The sequence below is a fragment of the Platichthys flesus genome, chromosome 13, assembly GCF_949316205.1.
Source record: "Platichthys flesus chromosome 13, fPlaFle2.1, whole genome shotgun sequence".
In the NCBI taxonomy this organism is placed as follows: Eukaryota; Metazoa; Chordata; class Actinopteri; order Pleuronectiformes; family Pleuronectidae; genus Platichthys; species Platichthys flesus.
Window position 1 is genome coordinate 8031866 of NC_084957.1, and position 26536 is coordinate 8058401.

Below are 26536 nucleotides of genomic sequence, written 5' to 3' on the forward strand. Positions count from 1 at the left end.
CATTACTGGAAAAGTGGAAATGCGCAGGAGCTGCACAGAGGAACCGAAAGCACAGAAGCATCATCCGATCGAGCCCAAAGAAACATTTGGTGGATCTCTCTGCACCGCCGAACCATGACAGCCCTGGCGAAATTTTCCTAGAAGCAAAGGGGGGAAGGTGCCCAAGAAGGAGCCCCGACAATCGGCGTCGATGCGCGCAGCCAAAAATGACGACGGTGGGACAGTGATCTTCCTCTTCCAGCTGCTCGTCATCTTTTGCGGCCACACGCTCGCATGCCACTCGCCTCCTATGTGCACGCACCACAGAGGCAGGATTGGAAACCGACTGATCTCCAACACGGTCGCAAGTGCGCGCGGAGACGTTTCACCCCGGCAGCCGTTCCCCGCGAATAATTACGCAGAGGTTCTGGCGTTCGACGGAGCACTGAGGGATTTCGAAGTTTCGCATGAAAACTTGCTGCGTGCGTGTGTTCACTTTCTGAGCCACGGCTTTCCACGGGCGGTGAGTAATCCGCGTCGCAGCTGCTGATAAACCTGCAAAAAACCTGGAGGGCGACGCGGGCGCGTTTTGGATAGGCTGCCTCCTCTCCCGTGCGTCGCTTATATGGATTCATATGGCTCCTGCGCTCGGTGTTTGACCACTACTCGCACGTTGTTGACGTTCCATGGCTGTGGACAGCAGCAGCAGTAGTGCGCGGCGAAAGAGGACGATGCAAGACTAACTGGGGGCGAGCACAGCGCACTTTTATCGCCTTCTCTCTCTCTTTGCGCACACGGAGGCATTGCGCACAGGCTGCAGCAACTACAGCCCCGGACTTTTTCTTTCTTTTTCTTTTCTCATTTCACCGAATCCTTTGTTATTTCCCTTTCCCTTCTGCTGTCATCGTAGTATGTCTGCACTTCGAAAGAAATTTGGGGACGATTACCAGGTAGTGACCACCTCATCCAGCGGGTCTGGATTCAACCAGCATCCCCCGGAGAAGAAGAGGAAGAGGCAGCGGTTCGTGGATAAGAATGGGCGATGTAACGTCCAGCATGGGAACCTGGGTGGAGAGACCAGCAGATACCTCTCAGACTTATTCACGACACTGGTCGACCTGAAATGGCGCTGGAATCTGTTTATCTTCATCCTCACCTACACGGTCGCGTGGCTCTTCATGGCCTTCATGTGGTGGTGCATCGCCTACATCCGAGGGGACCTCTACAGGGTGCACAACGACAAGTACACTCCTTGCGTGGCCAACGTGTACAACTTTCCCTCAGCCTTCCTCTTCTTCATAGAGACCGAGGCCACCATCGGCTACGGTTACAGATACATCACTGACAAGTGCCCCGAGGGGATCATTCTCTTTCTGTTCCAGTCGATCCTCGGATCGATCGTCGATGCCTTTCTGATCGGCTGCATGTTCATCAAGATGTCTCAGCCCAAGAAAAGGGCCGAGACGCTGATGTTCAGTGAACATGCGGTGATCTCCATGCGGGATGGGAGACTAACTCTCATGTTCAGGGTCGGGAACCTGCGTAACAGCCATATGGTCTCTGCACAGATCCGCTGCAAGCTGCTGAAAGTAAGTGGAGCTACTCTGTGAATGCATTCGGTCATTCTTTTTTGGTTCCGTCCAATGGTTTGTTTATGGCCCACTTCATGAGAAAAAATAAACAGGAAGGCCTACACACTGGCATTTAAGCCTACACCATCCGTGCACAAAGATATGAGAAGACTAAACTGCATTTCCATTCCCCCAGAAAATCCCTGTGGATGTGAGATAATCCAAAAACCAGTCTATAGCACATACTTGAGCTTTTTCTTAAGCCTTGCAAATTACTCATGACCTCACCAAAATGTCCCACATGTTACATTTTGTTTATATTCTTATTTCTGTTTGGCTGCTGTCGATCATTTAGGAGACTGTCTCTGGATTTCTCTGCTGTCCTGGCTTCACAGAAGTCTGCAATAAACCTATTACAACATTCTACAATGCAAATGCACGTCCTCCAGTTGTAACATATAGGAATCTAGTAGACCAATATTCAGGTGTTATACAAGTGAACATAGGCTACCGGCCTTGCTTGTGTTTCTTGAAGAAATACATGTAAATCCAGTTCAGGGGTTCTCAAAGAGGGTACAGGGCACCCCAAGGGGACTTGAGGGGTATAGAGGGTCCCTGGCAAAAAGAGAAATCGTTCATTTTCAATATAATTTCATCCATAGGCAACACACTTTTCATACACTTCCTGTAATAACACATGTAAAAGTAAAACCTTCATTAAAGGACTTTCTTCTACAATCCCCTGACTTGACAGATACAGTGCTAGATTAGGAGATTACATGTTGGCTCCCATTCATTTTTAATAAAGTAAATATAGACTCAGTAAGACAGACTGCAACCACACCCATTTTAGCGACATTCGTCCCTTCATATAGACCAATAATCTGAGTATCTAGACATTTGAAACAACTGATTTATCTCGAAAATAACCCATTTATACACTCAGCGGTACATCACGTCACAAACTGAGAGTGATATTCTTCCAGCTTTAAAAATAAAGTAGGAAAAATGCAGTCAGTTAAGTTTCTGACGGCACACAGGCCTGTGTGAAGCTATGGATGGTTGAGTGTGCCTTCCCCCTTCCTTCCCCCCTCCACCGAACATCTCTGTCTCTCTCTGTACGCTTCCTCAGTCTCGCCAGACGCCCGAAGGCGAGTTTCTTCCGCTGGATCAGTTGGAGTTGGACGTGGGCTTCAGCACGGGGGCCGACCAGCTCTTTCTCGTCTCACCGCTCACGATCTGCCATGTGATCGACCCCAAAAGCCCCTTCTACGAGCTCTCCCAGAGGTCCATGCAAACGGAGCAGTTTGAAATTGTGGTGATACTAGAAGGGATCGTGGAGACGACAGGTGAGTTCCAAAATAATGATGTGCGTCTTCACAGGCCTGCCCCGGTGGAAACCAGAGTCTGTTTTCCTACCTGATGTGGGTGCAGGTGTCGTGAAAACAGGAGCTGGAGATGTAGCTTGGTCTTTGGACGTGTTTGTCCTGTACTTCTAAACTCATGAATAACAGTGGGGGATTTCAGAGGTGTTAATAGCTGCCATCCAAATGGACTTACTATTGACCTCATGATTGCTTTTCATTGATTTTTATTTCTTTGGCAGCCATACACAGTTGTTAATAATAACAGTGCTTAGCATTCGTAAACCATAGATTATTGATATTTTTTTGGAGCAGGTTTTAAGTGCAGTTATGTTAATCTATGCATTAAAAGTCTTCATGGGTATGAGGGAGCAGAGCCACTGAGCACTTTGAGACTCCGTCAGGTCCGTGTCAGGCAACGGGCATTTTCTTCTTTTCTCATTGGAGACAAATTCCATTCCTCCTCGTCTGTGCCCGGACGGCACTCGTCCCTCACAGCGGCTCTTCTCAAAGGGGATCATGATTTGCTTTCTGAGGTCCCTCGGGAATTAGGGAATTCCATTTCAACACAAGATGAGTAACGCGCCGAGAAAAATCCTCCACGAGGTCATTTCAAATTCAGCCATTTATTTCGACACGGCTGATATTGTAGTGCGGGGAAAAGCTCCCTCACTGGTGTCGAGCGAACAGAGCAGCAGTTGTAATATGTTGGTTCAGAGGAAGCAGCAGATGGAGATGTGACAGGCAGGCTTGCAGGCTGACACTGCAGACGGCAATTAGCAAAGATATTCGGCTCCTAATAGTTCGGAGAGACATGCTTTTTGTTTTTTTTGGTCTCTGAGATGTGTCTGACATGTGATCCGTCGATTCCAGACACCCCGGATTGAAGTCAGATCAAAGTTTTATAATAAATCCTAATGTATGACAGAACCTACATCGGACGTCAGATATGCCCAGTGTTTGAACTTCTGTTTTCTCTCAGTGACAACTTCTGTACTCTGATTTTAACTATATCAGTTTATAACCACTTAACGTGTGTGTGGTTTAAAAAATACATTTGACATTATTTTCTTTTAGGAGAGTAGTTGTAATACTAACGCCCTTGTCTCTGTTGTTAAGTATGAATAGCTTAGATAATTACCCTTGATGCATCGGTAGATGTTTATAGTCGTCAGTATGTGTCATCATATTGTCCTCATTTATAAGAGTCACAATCTCAGTCTTAATTAAACTGGTTTGGCCTCAGTCTGTGGTCCCGTGCTATGCTCACGGTTGTGCTGTGAAGCCGGTCCTGCACCGAGGGGCGGATGTGCTCGTGTGAAGTTGGTGGAAAAGCTGATGTAGAAACAATCTATGGTTAAAAATTGATGTACAGTGAAAGTCGAAATCCTCAGACGCTTTCATTTCTGGCCAATGTAACTCTGTTTCCATGGCAACCTCTCCTTGAGTATTCAGGATTGCAGCACTGCACCTAAACTTAGCTTCTTTTTTTTATTATTGTTATTATTATTCCTATGGTAAAGGAATCACAACACCATTTTTTCCGGCAATAAAGCGGGCAAACATGCGTCGTTTCGAACATGAGATGAATTTGCTCTGCTGATTAAATCTCCAGGTGCTGAGGAGGATCTCTTCTGAAATATGAAAAGCCCACAGAGGTGTAACGGTACTAGAACAAGTGATACAGCAGAGGCAGAAGAAGATAAAATATTTATGAGGCTCAGTGTTTACTAGTGAAGAAGCTGCCCAGCTCCCCAGGTCTGTCTTTCTCTTTTTGTTATAACCAGTGTCTGTAACACAACTTAAAACACCCCTCCCTGCAGATGTAGACTCACAATCAGCGCATGTCGCGTCCTCCTGATAAATAACAACAGACACAACAGTTTTGGCGTTGTGACCGTTTGCTCCCCTGACATGACACAAAAATAATCGGAGCTGATTTTGACCTAACCTCGGACAACCTCTACACTGCGGAGGAGAGAGCCGGTCCTCGCCCCTGTTTGAACAGGAGCCCAATCAGATTTTTGATCAACACCTCGGTGTGAGGCACCTTTCAAATGAGACCTGGAGGATGTCTCGCGGCAGCATATTTTCTTCTGGAGCGATGCCAGTTGTGGCTTCGTGGCGTTGAGTTGGTTTTTGAACTGCGCCGCAGGGACTTGTTACGGTGCTGAGGCTGAGGATGCCTTTAACGCCACATTGCAGTTAATGCACTGTACATGTAACTCACTGCCTGGCCCGGAGGGGGGGAAGAAAGAGTCTTTCTGTAAGGAAGGAAAAGAACCAGCAGAAACAAGAAGCTCATAGTAACAAGTTTAGGATTCGTTAACAGCAGTAACACGGACCATTTCTGACACGATTACAATCAATACAAACAACACAGGCCACTTCACTTCACAGCAAATAGCTTTACAGTGAGGTCAGTGTGTGTGTCTGTGTGCGTGTGTGTGTGTGTTTGTGTGTGTGTGTGAGCGCTCCATCCCCCTGTCACTTGGTTGATGTGAATCTGCTCACAACAACATCAAGCCTGAGTCACTTCTGCGTTTCTTGTGCACTGCGTGTCAGGTGCTCGGTAACAAAAGACAAAAATAATTCAGCATAAGTGAAAAACACGTCATTACTGCAGCCCAGCGGATGTTGACTGTGTGTGTGTGATGTTTTAAGTTCAATAGTTACCAATACCTTCTAATATATTCAGAGGTTTTTCATTGTAGGGTTCAGCAAAAAAAAAATTTGGGACCATGAGCTTCTTAATTCTCTCAGACTCTGCAGTGCAGCAGCGTCTGCTCAGCAGAGTCAAGTCGACAAAGTCATCACAGTGATTGTGAAAACCATATTATCTCTTTGAGTTATGGTCAGTACTGTCAGGTAGGGCAACAAGGTTCCTGGTTCGAATCCCGGGTTGGCCGGAGAGATCTCCTGTGTGGAGTTTGCATGTTCTTCTCTTGTCTGCGTCGGTTGCCTCCAGCTTCCAAAGACATGCAGATTGGGTTTAGGTTAACTGGAGACTCTAAATAGAGAGAATAGGTGTGAATAAGACTCTCTCATGTTTATCTCAGTTTATCACCCTGTGATACGGTTTATCCAGGGTGTATCCCGCTTCTCTTGCAAACTGGGATTGAGCCCTGCGACCCCCCATAGCGGTACAGATAATAGCTGGATGGAGGATTATATCATATCATATCCATTTTATGCTTTGAAAACTGTGTGAGGGATGTAGCTTATTGGTGACAACTTCATTATTGTTTAGTGTGCAGTTACTTTATTGATGAATACTTTAATATAAACAAACTATTTCATGAAAACACCCATCACCAATTCTCAGAGCCTAAGACAATGTCTTCAAATAGCTTTCTATTCTGACAGTTCAAAAGCCGAAGACAATCAGTGGTGTCAAACAGAGAAAAGCAGTAAATCATCTCAATCGAAGAGGAGCAATTAATGAATGTTTGGCATTTTTGCTTAAAAATTACAGATACCCTATTGTATATGTCATATATTGAGGAATTTATTACATTTGCCAAGTTGCTCACTCACAATATATTCCATTACAGTCCTGTGCAGTGTCTGTTCTGGTCATAGAAACTGAAGCATGATAAGAGTTCATCATGGTTACATACAGGCACTCACAACACTCAGTCTTTTCTAATGAGGCTTCGGTTTGAGCTTTAGTTGCCTGATGCACCTTGACTCCTCCCCCTTCTCTTCCATAAAAACCATGCATGTTTATAATTTGTAGCCATGGTGACCAAGGGCTAGTTCGCCTTCGAACGTTAGCTATTTCAGGAGACGCCTCCGTGCGTCATATCGGAGGTTATAAAAACAAATGACCTACATGGACATTAAGGTTGATGGACTTGTTTTAGTTTTATTCACCTCACAGGGGTCTGGGGGGGGGGGGGGGGGGGGTGAGTGAACAAAGCATCTCAGCTCCTGACCCAAGGCGTCACATTCTGAGTCACATCTGTTTGTCAGGTTTCAGCAACAAAAGAACCTTGGTCAAAATTAGAACAGATTGTTAGTTTTAGTTGACCAATCATGAGTCATTCTCAGCTGTAAATCATAATGTTATTCAATGTGTTCTTTGACTTTTGAGTGTAGTCCATGTCCCATCTGCTAACATGGAGGAGGCAGGGCTTATAGCCTATACTGCAGCCTATCACCAGGGGAGAGCGAGCTGTTTTCACTTTTGGTAGCAGTCATGTTGTAGCTCCACCGGGCTTCAACTGAAAAGAGCTATTTGGTGTGTGTCGGTGTGTGTGTGTGAGTGTGTGCGTCTGTGTGCGTATGTCCAGGGCCTTTCATTTATTTCCCAGCTCCACTGATTATACTAGATATTAAGAACACAGTGTTTATGTGTTGAAATAATACAAAATAATATGAAAACAAATTGTGCTTTAATGACATCTTGATGACACTGCAGGGACATTTCCTCTGTTCCACGACAGAGCCGACGGTGACCTGACTTTGACTCCCCGAGTTGAATCTACATGGAGTATTAAAATACGTCAGGAGTTGAGATAAGTGTCCCATTAACACCAGTAATGCTGTTCAGCACTACAAAGGCTTAAATCCCAGGCCAGAGGCAATCTGTTCATTTATGGCACTGATTCTTGAGAACCCGAAATAAACTGTCGCTGCCAGTAGCAGTCGTTTATGTTCCTCCAACCATGAAACTAATCAGTGGGTTGTGCACAACTAAATGAATTTTATGATTTTCCCTGTTTAAATTGCATAGGAAGTAGTGAACACCGCAATGCTCCTGTCTAAACACCGTAGCTCACATATGCTGAAGACATGCGTTTGTGCAGTCGTAAAAAGCAACAAAGGTAAACAAGCTGCTGATTCATTTCACCGAGAACTCGTTTTCCTTATGGGACAGAAAGACGTGCTGTCAGCACATTAGTCAAGCCTGAAATTTAGTATAATGTCTTGGTTCTAACACGGTGGCAAAACACACACTGATCTCCACCAGCTCGGCAAAGTGTTTTTAAATTCACTCATCAGCTGTGAAGAGCAGTGATTCATGAGCGCAAACTGTATCATCAGCATAAACCTTTTTCCCTCTCTGATTGACGTGACTTTAATGCAAATGAGTGCGATCGTTAAACTCGCCCTGAAACTCCTGAAACACCGCGAATGTGTCTGTCACATTTAAAACTGCTGGCAAAGTTACTCAGGTTTTTTTTATAAAAACTCATAGGCATAAAGTTTACACCGAGATAAACTGTGTTTGTTTGGAGGCTTGTATTTGTTTGCTCAGTGAGATTCACTTAGACTTTATTTCATCTGTGTGGTGACGCTTCAAATTTGACCTCCCGGAAAAAACACTCTACAATATCTCCATGTTTGTATAAATCATCTATTGAATGTGTGTTTTACATGAAACGCTGCATCGCCTCTCATCCCTTCATTTGAATTATGAGGCAAATTAGACAGAATGAAAAAAAAATTGAATATCCTAGTTATCTGCTCGTTTTGAAACGAGTGTGGGTGGTAAGGGGTTGGTTGCATATAGACTGGATCAACTGGTCATGTTTATTCATATGTTTCGATCTGCATGAATGCAGTGTGCTACTGGTGAGAATAGCTTTGTATAATGAAGTACCGACAGTATATGCTCATTATTTCTACCTGTGCATGGAAACTGTCTTGAACTGTGTTTGGACCTGATCAATAAAAAAGAATATTGTGATATGATTCATGCACATAGATGGATTTATGACCAGATATATTCATTCTCGATAAATGTTTGGTAATAAAGCCAGTGAGCATAATTAATTGGCAACATCTATTGCCAGTGATTAGCCGAGCAGCCGATGTCATGGCTTGATCTGTGTTCTATCATCCGCAGCAGTAATTGAAATAAAAATGGAGAGCTTTCTGTGCTGCTGCAGGCCTGATAGTTTTAATCATAGGAGGGAGAGGCTGTGGCCCCGGAGGTCTGGGGTCACCTGAAGTCGGCAGCTCCGGAGCTCAGGTAAACACTGACACAGGCCAACCCCGGATACGAGCCCGCTGTTACAGGCCATTCCTTCCTCTGCGGGAAGTGACCATTATTCATTCTGAGTCATTACACCAAAAGAGAGCGCTCTCTTCCGAGTGCCGTGTTCCCCGCCTGAGCCCCCGTGGGTCAAAGGTTTAAAGTGGGTTCAGCGGTGGAGTTAGTGCCGCAGTTCAGGGGAGAGAGCGGAGTTTCCAATTAAATCTAATATGCTCCGGGTGAGGGCTCCGGAGAGAAGTGTCTTCCCCTGCTGAGCTCCACCTGTGCAGCAGAGGTGATGGAGAGGAGCCACGTGTTGGATACCGTACAGGTCCCAGCTGTTTAAATGGATTTTGCACTTTGGGTTCATTTGTCTTTATTAACGATACATTTTTACAGCTACCTGCTTTGAATATTTCAGTACAGCCATGTTTATCATGTTTAATATGCTTTATAATGTGCATGGAAAGCTGTTGTGATACATAGAGCCTGGACCTGAATATGATAAAGCAATAATGACCATTTTCTGGTAATCTTAATTTTTAATTTTAATCTGAAAAAGTACTTTTTATCTGATTTGAGGTAATTATACTTTTTACTGCAAGTCCAATTCAATTGAGTAGCTTTAGTTACTAGTTACTTTCCAAATGAATATAGTAAATGGACTGTATTTGTACAGCACTTTTACCATTTACCCATTCACAGACACACACACACACACACACACACACACACACACACACAAACACACACACAAACACACACACACACACACAAACACACATAAACACACGCATTCTTGCTGCTACACTCACCCTCATTCATATTTTAAATATAAAACAATACTATGACATATTATAGGACATAATGAATTGTTACTGAAGAAATCAACCCAAACTAAATAAATAGGTTAATGGTTCACTGTGTCAGATTCAAGTGAAAGGAATCAATTGGCAGTAAAGAATAATCCTGCTGACGTTTTTTCTCTTGTGTAATCATCTAAATTGTACAAATCTGTTTTCTCTACCCTATTTTTACTTCACCAAATAATATAACCCAATAATAAAAGGTTTTTAGTTCAGTTCAATTTTAAAGGCCAAATCATAACATAATAAGGTCAAGACCTTAACATTTACAGAGAGACCCAACAGTTCCCACAATGAGCAAGCACTTTGTCGACTGGGAGAAAGAAATCCCTCATTATCTAGAAGTGACATCCAATCCTCGATGGCAGTTAGGCTCTCTATTAGGACATTGCTGTCTGGCTTAAAAGACAAGTAGATTTGGGATTCATTGACAAAGGAATGATTTGATCTACCATTAAAATTGCTGGTGTCGTTTCTTGACAGTGAAAATGAGATTGGACCAAGAATAGAACCTTGTGGCACCTTGCACACCAGTGGAGCCAAGGACGAGATGTTATTTCCAATGGAAACTAATATTTCTCTATCTAAGAGATAAGATTTGAATCTTAGGGCAATTCAGGATATGTCGACGCACTGTTGGTCTATTGATGAGAATATTATAGTCAATGGTGTCAAATGTGGCACTTAGGTCAAGGAGCAGTAATATGGAGCATCTCCAGCATCGGCAGACATAAATTCTACACTCTGAAACTATAAAATAGATTAAAATCTACACTGTTTTAAGGAGCTTTTTATGATGTTACTTCTGTATCTATTCTTCAAAGACTTTTATTATTATTATTAATTTTTAGTGATACTAGTGGCCATTGACTGAACTGCAGTCAGCTACCTATGGCTCATTCTGTCCTGTGCTTGCACCTCATCATTTGGCATAAAAGAAACTCAACATGAATGACTGGCATCATGTTGATAAATGTATTAATAGCTATTATTATGCACTGTTATTATAGTCTGATTATTAACTATATTTAAGACTTTAGACCAGCGGTGTCCAATTAAAAATTCCAAGAGGTCCAATTAGTGAAAACACCCTCAATCAGTCGTCTTCCTCCCGCTGCTGTTCTCTACTGAGTAATGGATTGTAGCAGACTGCCTTCTACCTACACTGTGCACAGGGTGACAATATAATTAATATTTATTTCAACACAACTATAGACAAAATACAGCTATCTAGTCATTCCAAGAATCAGTCTAGTTTCTAACCTGCACATGCATTTGTTGCAACCCTGTTGGAATCATATTTTTATCTGTATATCTGCAGTGACTTCACAATGACTCATAACGCTCTGCTGAAAGGCAGCCCGAATGTTATCAAAGAACACTGAAGTCAGCAAGACCAGTTTTACATAAGCAAAAGGATATTCCAGGAAGGCATTGTGAGATTTACCACCTATGTCTTCTGTACATACAATAATTGCACTGGGGATGAACTCCACATAATGGGCAGTGCAGTGAACCAGCCATGACATCCCGGATTCATTATCCCTTTTTAGATGAACTGTGCGAGCTTCCCAAGGGGGGAGAACGGTAATTGTGTCTTGAGGGATTTGTCAAGTCCCTGTTGGATGGCACTAAATCACTGGTAGACGAGGGGTGGTGTTGGACCAGCGATGAAGTTGCTCCGTGACGAAGGCAAACAGAGAATGCATTCGCCGACAATGCGCCGCCATCTCTGTGTCACGGCGCGAAGAGTCAGACATAATTGACTATGTCTCCGTTGTTATTGTCTCAGAAGGCGTGCACGCCGTGAAGTTGTGACACTTTCTCTGATGATTATAGCAACACAAACGGGAGACATCAACATTAACCCTCGTCTACTCAAAGGAGGGAGGGAAATGCTAAATGGCCATAATTGAGATGATATAGTCGCACCGCTCGTTTGAGGTCACGAGGACGGTTGTTGTTGCAGTTGCAGTGTTGGTCAGTGGCAGGATTGATTTGGTGGAGAAGCGACCGTCCCTGAAGTGCAGGTGAATCAATCGTGCCGTCTGAGCGAGGAGCCGTGCGGACATGTTGTTCTTGAAGCTTGTCTTCGAGCCGGACCCTCCTCCTCTGGGATGTCTCTTTCTATTTTTGTCCCTCAGTCATGCTGGAGTTTACTGGGATAATCTGCTCTCTAACTCGGGTGACAAACTCTGGGAAAAACAAGACAATGGAGTCTCCATCTGAACAGCGAGTCTCTCCTTGTTAAGATCTCTTAAGACACCCCCCCCCCCCCTCCCGTCGTCCAGCTGTAACTTCTAAACTAAGTAGCCTTACTAGCTGAAATCAATATGAGATTAAATGGCTTTCATTCATTGTCTGAAAGTGGTTTTCTGATCATTTCTGCCCTCAATAATTATAGCTTCAGGTTGTGTGAACATATTCCCAGTGAGATTTTCCCTTTTCGACCATTAGTGATGGTCTGGCCTAAAGGAAATCCATCGATTGCTGTTTTGCTCAACTGGTTCCCTTAACAGCAATAATCAGCACTGCCCTCACTTGGTAATGTGCGCTCTCCTGACTGTGTGAATGGCCCGCGGCCATATGTTCCCGCAGCCGGCCTGACACCCCACCTTGAGTGGAGATGTTTGGCAGCCCCCCTGCTCCAATTCCCTTCCCTTCCTTCCCTCTCCAGCAGCCTCCACACACTCAGGCAATCTCCTCAGTATCCAGGCTCTCCCCTCCCCCACCCAGTGCACTTCCCCTGCCTGCTCCCCTCCACCGGCTTCCCACTTGTTCTCATCACTCAGTCAGTGCTGTGCGGCTGGATTAAAACCTCGGAGCTGCAAACATCCAGAAGCCACCTTCACTAATGGATCACACACCAAAACGTTATTTAACCGAGGGGACTCATTTCAATCTTGGAGAAGTCAAACTGTGAAAAACAGGTCACTGGATGCTTCTGGATTCCTTCTCTACATGTATACCACTTGATGGTGGTCACCATAGAAACGAAATAATGAGACAGGACTCATGGCCACAATAACAGTGTCTGTGTGGCAAGACAAGGAAAGGCAGAGACGCAGGTACTGTTTACTGTCGTTTATTCAGTAGCTAGGAAGAACAAAAACATGTTCCCCATACGGGAAGTATATATAGCTACAGCCTCTAACATTACCCATCAACCCACTGGGTGAGAGGACACACCCATGAGTGCACGCCACACAGCCCCCCCCCGAACACCCAGAGGGAAAAAAATGGGACAACAGTCAGTACCTCTCAGGGGGTTTAACGAGGCGGCCACAACGGCTACGCCGACCCCCGTCCGCAAACGCAGGGGTGGAACAGGCAGAAGGGACATCATTCACAACAGGCACAGGATCAGGAGGCATAACTGGAGAAAACAACACAGGGGTCTTAGAAGGGGGGCGACCACGACGGGGAACCCGGGCCGGTAGCACCTCTTCGCCAGCCAACAGATGAGCTGGCTTAAGCCTGTCTAACGAAACGCGCTCCCTGCGCCCGCCCATGTCCAGAATGAAACTTTTAGAACCCGCCTCCAACACTCTAAACGGGCCGTCATACGGGGGCTGGAGGGGAAACCGGTGAGCATCGTGACGCACAAAAACAAACCGAGTGGTCGCGAGATCCGTTGGCACGAAAGACCGAGGAGAAAAATGATGCACGGGCACCGGTGCACAAGCGGCCTGTGACGCAGGACGCGCAACAGGAACCGGAAAGGGGGCCGAGCTCTGAGGCAGAAACTCCCCTGGGACACGGAGCGGCTGACCGAGCACCAACTCCGCAGGCGAGGCATCCAGGTCAGCCTTAGGAGCCGAGCGCAACCCGAGCATCACCCACGGCAACCGATCCAACCAATTTGCATCTGAGAGCGCAGCCCTCAATGACGCCTTAAGCGACCGGTGAAAACGTTCACACAAACCGTTAGCCTGGGGGTGGTAGGCAGTGGTACGGTGAACCTGTGTGCCCAAAGACTTTGCTAGCGCCGACCAGAGATCCGAAATGAACTGCGGGCCTCTGTCAGAGGTGATATCAGACGGTGCACCAAAACGTGAGACCCAAGCTGAAAGAAAAGCGCGTGCCACGTCCGCAGATGTCGTGGAAGACAGAGGAACCGCCTCTGGCCACCTAGTGGTCCGATCTACCATGGTAAGGAGATGTGTAAAACCCTGGGAAGGGGGAAGAGGCCCCACAAGGTCGATATGCACATGATCAAAACGCTTGGCCGGAATCAAAAATGGCTCGAGGGGCGCCCTAGTGTGCTGGTGAACTTTTGCGCGCTGACACGCCACACATGTGGCCGCCCACTCTTTGACCTCTTTGCGAAGGCCAGGCCACACAAACTTCGAAGACACCAACTTCACCGACGCCCGGACACCCGGATGAGAAAGAGAGTGCACCATATCAAAGACCCGACGGCGCCAAGCAACCGGCACCACCGGGCGGGGGCGGCCCGTGGAGACGTCGCAAAGGAGGGCAGGCCCACCATTTTGCACCACTACCTCCTCCAGCTCCAGACCGGTACTCGCAGCTCTCAGTGCAACGACACCCGGGTCCCCAGGTTGGTCGGCAGCCAGTGCTGAAAAATCAACCCCAAGATGCACAGGGCACACCAGCACCCGTGACAGGCAGTCTGCCACCGGGTTCGCTTTACCCGCCACATGTTGGATGTCTGTTGTGAATTCGGAGATCGCAGCTAGATGGCGCTGCTGGCGAGCAGACCATGGCTCTGTCACCTTCGCCATAGCAAACGTCAATGGTTTGTGGTCAACATAGGCTGTGAAAGGGCGGCCTTCGAGCAGGAAACGGAAATGACGCGTAGCCAGGTACAACGCTAACAGTTCCCGGTCAAACACGCTGTATTTTCGCTCACTGTCTCGCAAACCGCGGCTAAAAAATGCAAGGGGCTGCCACGCACCCGCAACACGCTGTTCAACAACTGCACCTACAGCCACATCCGAAGCATCGGTCGTGAGGGCGATAGGCGCCCGAGACGCGGGGTGCGCCAGAAGCGCCGCGTTAGCCAGGGCAGCCTTAGCCCCCTCAAAAGCCTGGATCCTCACAGGGGTCCAGTCAACCTGGTCCTTAGCTTTCTTAAGCTTCAAAGCACCATACAACGGTTGCAGGAGTTGGGCCGCACGAGGCAAGAAACGATTGTAAAAGTTTACCATGCCCAAAAACTCCTGCAGCGACCTGACCGAGACTGGACGGGGAAAATCCGCAACTGCATGCACCTTCGAGGGCAAAGGAACCGCACCCTGCGACGAAATGCGATGGCCCAAAAAGTCTATGACAGACAGCCCAAACTGGCACTTGGCTGTGTTCACAATGAGACCATGCCCATCAAGGCGCTGGAAAACCTGCCTAAGGTGCGATAAATGCTCATCAACCGACGGGCTGGCCACCAAGATGTCGTCCAAATAGACGAAAACAAACGCGAGGTCACGTAGCACCGAGTCCATCAAGCGCTGAAATGTCTGCGCTGCGCCTTTAAGGCCGAACGGCATTCGCAGGAACTCGAAAAGACCAAACGGTGTAATGACTGCAGTCTTGGGCACGTCCTCTGCCCGCACAGGCACCTGATGATAACCTCGCACCAAATCGATTTTAGAAAAAATTGTCATGCCCGCCAGACGAATTGAAAAATCCTGAACATGCGGAATGGGATAACGGTCATGGGCCGTAATGTTATTTAAACGGCGGAAGTCACCGCACGGCCGCCAAGACCCGTCCGCCTTGGGCACCATGTGGAGCGGCGAAGCCCACGGGCTGTTGGACCGCCTAACGATCCCCAAACGCTCCATGGTAGCAAACTCCTCCTTCGCGGTGGCTAACTTCACGGTGTCGAGGCGACGCGAACGTGCGAAAACGGGCGTACCCGCAGTGGGAATGAAATGTTCCACGCCGTGTTTAGTAACCGCGGCAGAAAATGCGGGCGTTGTCAGCGAAGGAAATTCCGCCAGTAAGCGCTGGAAGACATCCTTTGACGCCGCGAAATTAGCATGTGTTAACGGCCCGGGCCCCCCTGTCTGACACGGAAAAGACGCAAAAGATACAGCATCAATGAGCCTGCGATTAGTTACATCCACTAACAACCCATTAGTGCACAGAAAATCTGCTCCGATAATAGGAACCGTAATGGAGGCTACAACAAAGTCACACAGAAATTTGCGTCCATTGAAACACACAGTCACAGACTTGGTACCAAACGTCTCTATAGCCGAACCGTTAGCCGCTGTCAGACGCGGACCACTGCCACAGGCCGAGAGGTCCGTAGCTGCCGGAGGGAGAAGGCTCTTCTGCGAGCCGGAGTCCACCAGGAACTGATTACCTGATATGGAGTCATAAACGAACAGCAGCTCCTCTTGATCGCCAGCGCCCACGGCTGCTACCGAGCGCCGGCTCTTCCGTTTCCCGGTGCCTCGAACGCGCACGGAGGAACACAGCGGCGCGCCTTGCTGCCGAAGCGCTGATGGAAGAAACACAGCTGTCCGCGCTGTCTGCGGGTGGAAACTGCAGCCGTCAATGCCGGAACCTCGTTCTCCAACGTCGGCTGCGAGGACTCCACGGCCACACTCTGCACGGAGACGTTCCTCGAAGTCAGCAGGATCCGGTCCGCCTGCTCAGCCAATCCACGGAAGTCGCCGGCCGCCAAGCAAGAAGAGTTGGCGAGGGCTGCGCGCACCTGCAGCGGGAGCTGGCGCAGAAAGATGTGCGGGAACAGGAAACCATCATCCTCGGAGCCCAGCAACGACAGCATCTCGTCCATCAGGTCCACTGCCGAACCATCGCCCAAACCGGGAAGCGACAGTAGCTTGTCCGCTCTCTCCGCGGCTGACAAGCTGTAGCGCCGGAGGAGAAGCTGCTTGAGGGCGGAGTACTTTCCGCGCTGCGGCGGGGCTCGCAGGAGCTGCATCACGCGCCGGGTGGACTGCTGGTCCAAAGCCGCAACCACCAAAAAATACCTGGAGTCGTCTGCCGTTACTCCTCGCAGATGGAAAAGAGCCTCGACGTGCAGAAACCACGGCGCCGGGTCGTTCTGCCAAAACTCCGGCAGTTTAACGTGCTCCGCGGAGCTGGTCGGTCGCGGAAGCTGCGGCGCCATGGACGTTGAGGAGACACGGTCCGCGGGCGCCGGGGAAGAAAATACGTCCTCCCCCGATGAGGAAGGGACACCATCCTCCTCTACCTCGAACATGTTCAAAAAACGGGGTCACCAATGTGGCAAGACAAGGAAAGGCAGAGACGCAGGTACTGTTTACTGTCGTTTATTCAGTAGCTAGGAAGAACAAAAACATGTTCCCCATACGGGAAGTATATATAGCTACAGCCTCTAACATTACCCATCAACCCACTGGGTGAGAGGACACACCCATGAGTGCACGCCACATCTGTATCAAAATGGGATTTTTAAAAACCCATTATAGGTACAAATTCCTCTATCCTTAGTTAACTTTCATTGAAAAGAAAAAGAAGTCAGGTGTGCAATGCCAAACTACTCAGAAATATATTACCGGGAGTCGAGAATTGAACTTTCCTCTCTTCAGGAAGACACAAAGACGGAATATAAAGATGTAGGACATGACAGCTCCCTACAAGTGAAGCCAAACCGTCTCCATTGGTCTCTTGTGGCTGGCTGCAGTATGTGTCACAACCCCTGCCTCCACCGTGTTAGTGGATGGGGGACATTAAATCAGATATTGTGAAAGATGGTTCCTGTTATTGTAGAACACGTCAGTATGGGGGATCACGTCCTTGCAAGACCAGCCTGGAGAGTTTTTTCAACATGCCTGCTGGGCCATTGAGACTGCTGAAGGCGATGTAGGACCCCCACCCTTTATATGGGGTATAAGATACACTGCACAGTATCATCACATATCCTGGTGTGTGGGATAAGCTAAGTGTCCATCTACTGCTGAGCTAGCTCCGAGCCCAGGACGTTGTTATAAGGCTAGTTCCTGTAAATGCACATCATTGGTCGAAGATGGCAGCCTCCGTATCCGGGATATTTTGGCTTCATTTCTTGATAGTTTGAGGAAGTGGTGATGTCATCCATCTTTATTTACAGTCGATGGTTTAGATGCACAGCTCAGCATCTCAATATTCTCCTCCTCTTATCTTCACATGAGTTACCTTATTCAGCACAGGAGCTGCACATGTTGTAACAAAGATCCCCGGAATTCAAATGAAAAACAGGTAATTGTTAAATAAACAGTTTTTCCTCACGATCCAGTGGTGCCACAGATACATTTTCTTGGACAGCCTTGGCAGCAGCGATCGTCCAGCAATTGGATTTGAGTATTGGACGGTGTTGTGTGGTGGCGCTCCGTTTCTGCAGCCTCCAGAATCTCATGCTTGTTTACGCTCACATTTTTTCTCATACATAACACTGGAGCTGCTTCCACATCCGTGATAGACTGTCAGGGGACTTTGCTGCCAGCACTGCACTGGTGAGTGAGTTTGCGTGTGTGTGTGTGTGTGTATGTGTGACTCTTTGAGTGACTGAATGAAAAGGAAAGCCAGAGAGAGAGAGTGGGAGAGAGACAGAGGCATCGGAAGGTTATTTGTGATTTTGTCATTAAATGTGAGGTTGTGAGGAACTCTTCTTACGCCCACCTGACTTTTTTCCAACGCCTTGCTTTGTGAGAGAAGTCACACGCACCTTCATTTTCACATGGCTGTCAATTTCCAGTGTCATCTGCCTGGCGTCTGTGGGTTGTCGGATCATGAAAAAAACCCTGATGTGTGTTTGATTTTAAAATCTAGAATAAGCCTCTGCCTGGATGATTTGACCGGAGGTGCAATAAATAGATCTGTGCTCTCGGGTCTGCCTCTTGACTTTCCTCTGTCCTCGTTGTGTCAAGTGCAGCTCTGTGGCCGAGGACACAACCGAGCCACGCAGGGCCCCAAACGGATATGATCCTCCGGCTTCGACAACCTGGATAAGCTCCTTTCAGATGACTGGGACTGTGAATACCACTTACGTTTTTGTTTTTTGTTTTTTTTCCAGCTGCTATCAAGAAACACTGGCAGCCTGCCTCCGAGTTTACAGTGCTTTTCTATTCCAGCCACCAAAGAACCCATTTTATCTTGGCTGTCACCCTGCTGACTGCGGCTGCTTCTCTTTGTGAGACCAGAGGAGCAGCTAGCTCTCTTGTCACAGGGGGAAAGTACATTTACTTAAGAGTTCCAAGCTGAGATGGCTTTTGGGAATCTAAATCTCAAAGTTTATTCTTGACACACAACTTCCTGCCTTCTTCCCAGTCCCTAATGGAACCAGTCGGGAGTCGGTGAAACACTGTTCAGTGCAGGGAGAGCACCTCTTATATAGTCACTTAGGTTGGATTATTTTTAGTGGTGTGGTATTTGCTATGATGGCCAAAAAAACCTCAACACAAATCCACTGAACCCTGACATTTTCTTTCCGCTCTGGTTTCCTATGCTCATCCTCCTCCTCCTCTGAAATTCACCTTTAATGAAATGCATTTTCACATCCCCTCGGAATGTGTGGATTCAGCAGAGGATTACTCCTAATGCCGCTCCTGTTGTCACATGTTATAGATATTACGAGCCGTAAACCGCCTGGTGAACTTCAGCGATGAAGGACTTCAGGATTTCACCCTTTTGTATGATTAAGATATAAATTATCTATTCAGGAAATATATATCCCTCAGCTTATATACTGTCGACATAGTTATGTGAAATGAAGATGATGTGTTTTAGGGTGGCACGGTGGTACAGTGTTTAGACTCACAGTGTTTGCCTCACAGCAAGAAGGTTCCCTGTTCAAATCCCTGCTCGGAGTTTGCACGTTCTCTCGGTCTGTGTGTGATTCTCCAGTACTCCACACTACTTCTACTTCGTCCCTCTGTCCAAACACATGCAGATTGGGGTTAGGGTAACTGGAGACTTTAAATTGTCCATTGGTGTAATCTTGTCTTGGATGATGGATAAACAATGGATGGATGATGCATTTCAGTTCCTGTTAGCTTTAGTTTCAATTATCATTATTAAAGCAAATGTTGCACAAGGCAAAGGAGGCAAATTCTCTGCACATTGACTATAGCTCTGGTGTTGTCCACTAATTGTTGGTTCCAAACCCCGGCTCCTGCAGACTGCATGCTTTTAAATTATCCTTAAGCAAGACACTGAACCCTTAAATGCCTCTGATGCCAAAATTCAGTCAGACTCCGTGTGATAATGTGATAATGTGGGATCTAACCTGTCCTTTAAGGCGCTTTGATTGGTCATTAGATGAGAAAGGCACCATATGAACACACTGCACCTTATACGGTTGATCTGATGAACATATTTGCAAAGAGGCACCTAGATACATATCACTAGCAGACATAGATTCAGAATTTATTCTTAAATGTGGCTCCATGGCTGAACCCTAACCTGGAGCTGGGGCAGGCGTTTACCCATAAATGATCTGTGCTAATACGATAAGTTACACACAGCAGTGCATTTACCTGCCCACAACACACATGTGGTCCTGCCAAATCAACCAGAACGCTGTTGACTCCTCCAACATTGATTCTGTTACAGCAGCGTAGCTGAATCTGTCACTGTACGGCACTTTGTTGTGAACGGCTGCTCTGCTATGGATTTGAAATGGATCAGTATTGTCTCACACTGAGTCACAGAGGGGAGCAGATAACCATTCACTGAAATTAGAAGTGTAATGGATCCACAGAGTTACACATTTCTCTCCTAATGAGCTGAATGAAGAATTGTGTCTCCACCAATCGTTGTGATGTTTCTCCCTCATTGTTTTCTCCTGCTTCCTCCTCTCCCCTCGTTCTTCTACAGTGGTCTGACTGTATTATTAATATGGTTCATTTTGTTAACATTGTCTATTTCCTTTTGTTAATGAGTTAAAGAATGAATAAATCTGCTCATGGGTTAATAAGCTCTTATTATTTTTCATCATTGAGGCTTCTGAGGCTTCAGAAGATGGGACCTTATGCTACTGGAAAAGTTGCCGTTTGATTAACACCAGGATTTCTCTGTCACAAAAAACGAAACACATTTTCCATATCTCATGTGATGTTCAAGATTCAAGAGTTTCATTATCAAATGCACAGAGATAACAGTTAAGCAGTCGCTGGCAATGAAATGCTTGAGTCACAGGCTCTTCTAACAATGCTCAAGAATTAAAAAAACAAAATTTGAAATAGTGTAAAATAGTAAATCAAAATGTGGCACGCGGTGTAACACATGTGTTCCTTTTATAGTTTTATATACATATCTCTTAAGGACATCCTCATGGTCCAGTTGGTAAACATCTACACAGTGTGTCATTATAAAGTTTCTGGTATAGCTCTGCAACGTTTGTGTCAGACGGGCAAAAATACCAGAAAAGTATTTATTTTCATGGTGTTCTTTTTTAAGAAATTATCTGTTATCTGAAGATAAAGTCAGGTGGACCTATGGAACCCAGAATATAGTCAAAAACCTGCCCAAACTAAATCTGAGTCTGTGACTGAGCTTGTCTTGTCTCACTCTGTGACATATGTGAACTGTTGTTACCGACACCTCTTACAGCCTCTTCCCCCCTCATCAGAGGTGTTTCTGTCACAGCTGGGATGTCGCACAGTTGCATGTTCCCAGCAGACAGGACTATGTCGGTGTATGTGCTCTGACACGGCACAACACGTGTGCCGTAGACACCGCAGACGAATCACAGCAATATGCAGCGAGAGTGACGGATGACAGAGGAAGAGGCAGCTGCTCTGTGCTTTATTAACGATGACATTTCTAATAAGGGCTCCGGCATTCGCCGATGAGAAGTCACTAACATGTGTGATTTAGCCGCTGCACCAAAGCAAAGGCTCTTTCAGATGAGGTTCTCTGTGGATAGATGAATTGACCCTGAGTGAAAAATCCTCGCGCAGCAGATTGGATTATGCTTTTTTTCCTTTAGTTTTTTTCTGCTTCTGTGATGTAAGAAAGAAACTTTTGTTTTGTGTTGTCACTGTGACTTTCTGCCCAAACTCAGCAGTGGAAGGTTTGTGGCTGTTGCATGAGCACATTCCTACAGTTTTGTTTCCATAGAAACAGAGTCCTCGGCAGGCGTGTATTCTAGAGTTACATAAGGATTTACCAGCATGAAATACACGCGGATATGAGTATTCTCATTTGACTGGATTTCTATTTTAAGTATTAATACACGGCAACTGGAGAACATATCGAATACGGGTTTTATTTTTCACGCTGGTGCTATATTTGGATGTTCGATTGTACGAGTCGAACATATTCCTCTGCACCGTGTGTCAGATTCCATCTCGAAATGAACTGTGGTTTGACACACTTCATTAGCATCGCCGAGTGTGTTACACCGTGTGCCATATGAACGTGGGTGTTGCGTAACAGCTGGTGTTTAGCAACACAATTGGATGTATATGAGGCAGCCCAGGTTTATAATTATGGAACTGCTCAGGCAGCAACCTTTGAATAATGTTCAGAAATTATCTGGATAGTAATGGCCACGATCAAGTCTAGTGCAGTTGTTAGGTTTTGAAGAAAGCTACGGTTTATTAGATCATCTACATCAGAGAGTGGTCTTTTTTTTTGGGGGGGGGGGGTCCAGCCCCCAGGCCTGCAGGGTTCACAGGACAGAGGTCTTACGGTTACTCCTACACCATCTGCACCAACAGTAGAGTACTATTATTAGCCGATAGATGAAGCTCTTTCCTGTTGCAGCGTCACCTGCGGTTTCACTTCCCTTGTTTAAAACGTGTTTTCTCATCATGCATCTTGCTGTCGATGTTTTGGTCCTGCATATAGATCCAGTGTGGATGTCCGATAGCTGTTAGGAAACATAAAAAACTGAGCGTTTCATACATCACAGCCCTCAGAAGCCCGTTGAGGATCACATGGTCGACAGCGTTTTGCCCGAAGGCGGCTGACACGCTCACAAGAACATAAGATTTCCATTCACACTTAACTCTCGATTGCTTTGGCCCTAAAGTTCTCATTGGTTTAAATCCCGCTTTATCCGCTGCTGCACACTTCCATGTGCCCGAAGGCCCCGGGACTCTGACTCGATAGAGCAGAAGTAATACTGTGAATACCCCAAACGCACTCCATGTTCAGTCTCTTGCACATCTGTGCCTCTGTACAGCGCCGTAATCAGTGGATTATTTTATGACCTTGGGAATCGGGGCAAAAAACCACAGATGCCCCTGTAGCTTTCCTGGATCCTCGCAACCGGGGGGGGGGGGGTCTAGTTGTGAACAACACTTTGGACCCAACTGTCACTGCCAGAACAATATTAAGCTGGTAATTAAAACACGTGATAATAACCGACTGCAGTCGCTGATTTCCTAATGGATTTTAACAAGCCTGAACATGAGCACCCCCAGCCATTCCTCTCTGCTAAAAGAAGGGCTGTTTGGACTGATATAACCAATTTAGTTGGGGGGGTGGGGCTGTTCTTGTATGTAAAAGTAATTATAGATTTTCTATGCTCACTTTCTGTATGCAATTAAAGGTTTTATCCACCCAGCAGAATGTTAAATATGCTAAGATTGGTAAGGCTTTGCTGTAGGCAGTGCCGTGTGATATAATGCACAGGCAGATATGATGGTGCTGAGTAATCATTTGTACGCTTCCAATAACTTTGAATGTAAAAAAAAAAAAGTTTGATCATTAATGCAAACCTCATGAATCTTCTAATTACATTCATTTGTTTCTGAGGATACGAGGGGGAGTTTTTAAAGCAGGGGTTTAATTCAGAGTCCCCTGTGAAGGATGATTTATTTAAAGGGTATCATAATCTACTATCTGATGCAGCACATGAACAAACCTAGAACATGCTAAAAGGATTTTTTCTTTTAACCTGCAAATCTCCAAATGACAGAATTTGGGGCTTTTAAGCAAATCATCAAATTAATTTTTTTTTTTCTCAAGACGAACAATATTATGAAGCTGGTACTTTATGTAACCTTTTGTGTTTTGGATGAAATCTAATTAGTTGTATTGGGTGGAAATCTCCCCATACAGAAATAAATGTTGGTGTAATTTAGACTTTAAATTTACGGCTTTTGCCTGCAGAAGTTTCTTGTCTGGGTTTGTCTCTCTGGAGATTGATTATCTTAATCTTTTATCTTTTGTAGCTACTAGTCAAGATTAAACTGTGGAGTGAGCTGTTCAGTAGCATAAGAGCTGATGGTGAAGAAGAGCTGTGTTTTATCTAAGTTAAATATTAGTTTTTTCTAATTTAGACTAACATTTTTCCTAAAAAAATACATTAAATTCGATGTATTGTTGTTTATATTATTTATGGGTCAACCTTAGCCTTGTTTTGAATGAAAAAATAAACTTCACCAGCTTAAATAAAGAAAAATCAAATCAAAGTAAAGTGATCATTTGTTTTAATATAACTTGTTAATCTCAATCTGAACAAACTTAATTAATTTGTTTCTCACCAATTAATTTTTGAAGTTGGTTCATTGGTAAATTAAAAGCTTCATCTTTATGTGTAACATGGAGCCACAGGTTAACACTGCACTGACAGTTAGGCATTAGTTGTCAATTTAGAATGAATAAACAAAACATAATGCAAATACTCTGCTATACTTTTAATTATTTTTCAAGTTAGGCTGAGAATTGCTCATCATGTTTGAAAAGTGAAAATCAATTCTTTATTTAGGCAGCTGGCTCGGTAAGACATTAAGCGCTTATTAAATGAAGCGGTTGTGTTTGCAGTATTGTTTGCTTTGTGATGCAGGAATCCCGGCAAATATTGTTTATTCTAATGGAGCAGTGCCAAGCATATAATGAAATCAGGGTTCTGCTGTTAAATACCAGAGTCATGAAGTGTTTTGTATTAAACCATTCGACTCTGCTGTGTTGAGCTGTGACACATCATTTTCATAATTTGTGGCGCCTCTGAGTTAATTGTGTGTTTTATTTCTTCCCTGACAGGGATGACCTGCCAAGCGAGGACGTCTTACACCGAGGACGAGGTCCTGTGGGGACACCGCTTCTTCCCAGTCATCTCCTTGGAGGAAGGCTTCTTCAAGGTGGACTACTCTCAGTTCCACGCCACATTCGAGGTGCCCACCACTCCGCACAGCGTGAAGGAGCAGGAGGAGGCTTTGCTCCTCTCCTCGCCCCTCATGGCTCCATCCCTGTGCAACAGCGGGGAGAAGAACAGCTCCCTGGACTGCCTGGAGACGCTGGAGGACAATGACAGCACCACCAAGCTGCCCACCAAGCTCCAGAAGATGTCGGGACGGGAGGGCCTGCCCAAGAAGCTTCTGAGGATGAGCTCCACCACCTCAGAGATGACTTACAACTTCGGAGACCTGCCCATGAAGCTGCAGCGAATCAGCTCTGTTCCCGGCGTCTCTGATGATAAGCATGGCGGCAAGGCCTCCAAGATGTGCACAGAGCCCATGAGCAAGTCGGTGGCGGACTTACCTCCCAAGCTGCAGCGGATGTCTGGGGGAGTGGGGGGCAGGATGGACGGACACCTACCGCCCAAACTCAGAAAGATGAATTCAGATCGCTTTACATAAAGCAGGCGACATATTTAAACTTCTGCCATCCACCTTTATTTCCCCCCTACCTGAAGTCCTTGTACTATTCCTAATTTATTAACGAACAATATTCTTACATTAAAAGAAATGTAGAATTTGTGCACAACTACCTTATATAAAGTAGGGTGATGGAATTGAGCACATGTGTCCCTGGGTGTAAGTGTACATGCTTTTGATGAAAGGTCTTTTTTTTTTAGGACGATTTACAATTAGCACAATCTGGCATGTAAGAAACAGCGCATGTAGAACCGAATCTCAATAACTTCTGGCATGTCATTTATGGATATATTACTTTACATGAACGATTTCATTGGTTAATTGACTGACGGTGACAAATTGCACAAAGCCATATGATTTACTACGTGGGAAACTTCTCATCACACGGCTCTGGTTTGTGGTGGCGAAAAAGGCACATGACGTTTGTTTTCAGTTGATTGCTTTTGTTGTTTAAACGTAAAGTTGTGGCAATGTTATGTTGATTGCATGCTCCTCTTATTGACTTAGCTATACAAAGGTAATAGACAAAGATGTTTAGCCTTAACTATATTACCTTGTTTCCATTTTCATGTTTGTTCACAGCTGTATTTTTTTGGTATTTCATATATAGACTATTTTACCATGTGCGATTTTATGATTTTATTAGTTGATCAAATTCCGAATATGTTGCCAGATGATGTGTTTTTTATGTTGGAAAATGCATTATCTGCATCATGTGACCCGTCTGAACTGGGCACAATGCGAGACAACTTCACTTGCTTATTAAAGTAACACTTAAGTTGAAAGAGTCCATATTTGTACTTGATAAGCACAAAGCAATCGCTCTATACTACCCGCTGATATTAGAAAGCATTTTATGGGCATTTTGTTATGAATTAACTGCTCCGGGGCTACAGTTCAGTACTGTGCAGTCACTCTCACTACTGAGTCAGTGTACTAATCTGCAGTAGACCTGTGTACTCATATCAGACACGCCATTAGAATTTCAACTTAGGTGTTACTAGATTCAGAGGTGGGCCTGTGACAGTCCACCTCCTCTCTCCCTCTGTGATAAAAGCAATAATATTATAATGACTATAATCTTGATATAGCCACAGGGTCAACCACAGCCCGATATCCATCCTGTTAACTGAATCCATGCCATCAAATCTGGTTTTCTCTAAATGCATAAAATAAATTGTATGATACCCAATCTCTTCAGGAATAAAGATCTAACTAACTGTTA

At 45.6% G+C, this 26536-nt stretch overlaps 1 protein-coding gene across 1 annotated transcript; it reads left to right on the top strand.

Annotated features, from left to right (window-relative positions):
• On the top strand, window positions 1–26536 carry kcnj3a (potassium inwardly rectifying channel subfamily J member 3a). Its single transcript, XM_062403391.1, has 3 exons — window positions 1–1568; window positions 2683–2899; window positions 24698–26536. Exons 1-3 carry the CDS (start codon window positions 891–893, stop codon window positions 25291–25293), a joined length of 1491 nt encoding a protein of 496 aa, XP_062259375.1. The 5' UTR covers window positions 1–890; the 3' UTR covers window positions 25294–26536.

Coding starts and splice junctions, on each gene's coding strand:
- kcnj3a (XM_062403391.1), top strand. CDS start 891: ATGTCTGCACTTCGAAAGAAATTTGGGGACGATTACCAGGTAGTGACC. Junction 1,569..2,682: donor TCCGCTGCAAGCTGCTGAAA/GTAAGTGGAGCT, acceptor ACGCTTCCTCAG/TCTCGCCAGACGCCCGAAGG. Junction 2,900..24,697: donor AGGGATCGTGGAGACGACAG/GTGAGTTCCAAA, acceptor CTTCCCTGACAG/GGATGACCTGCCAAGCGAGG.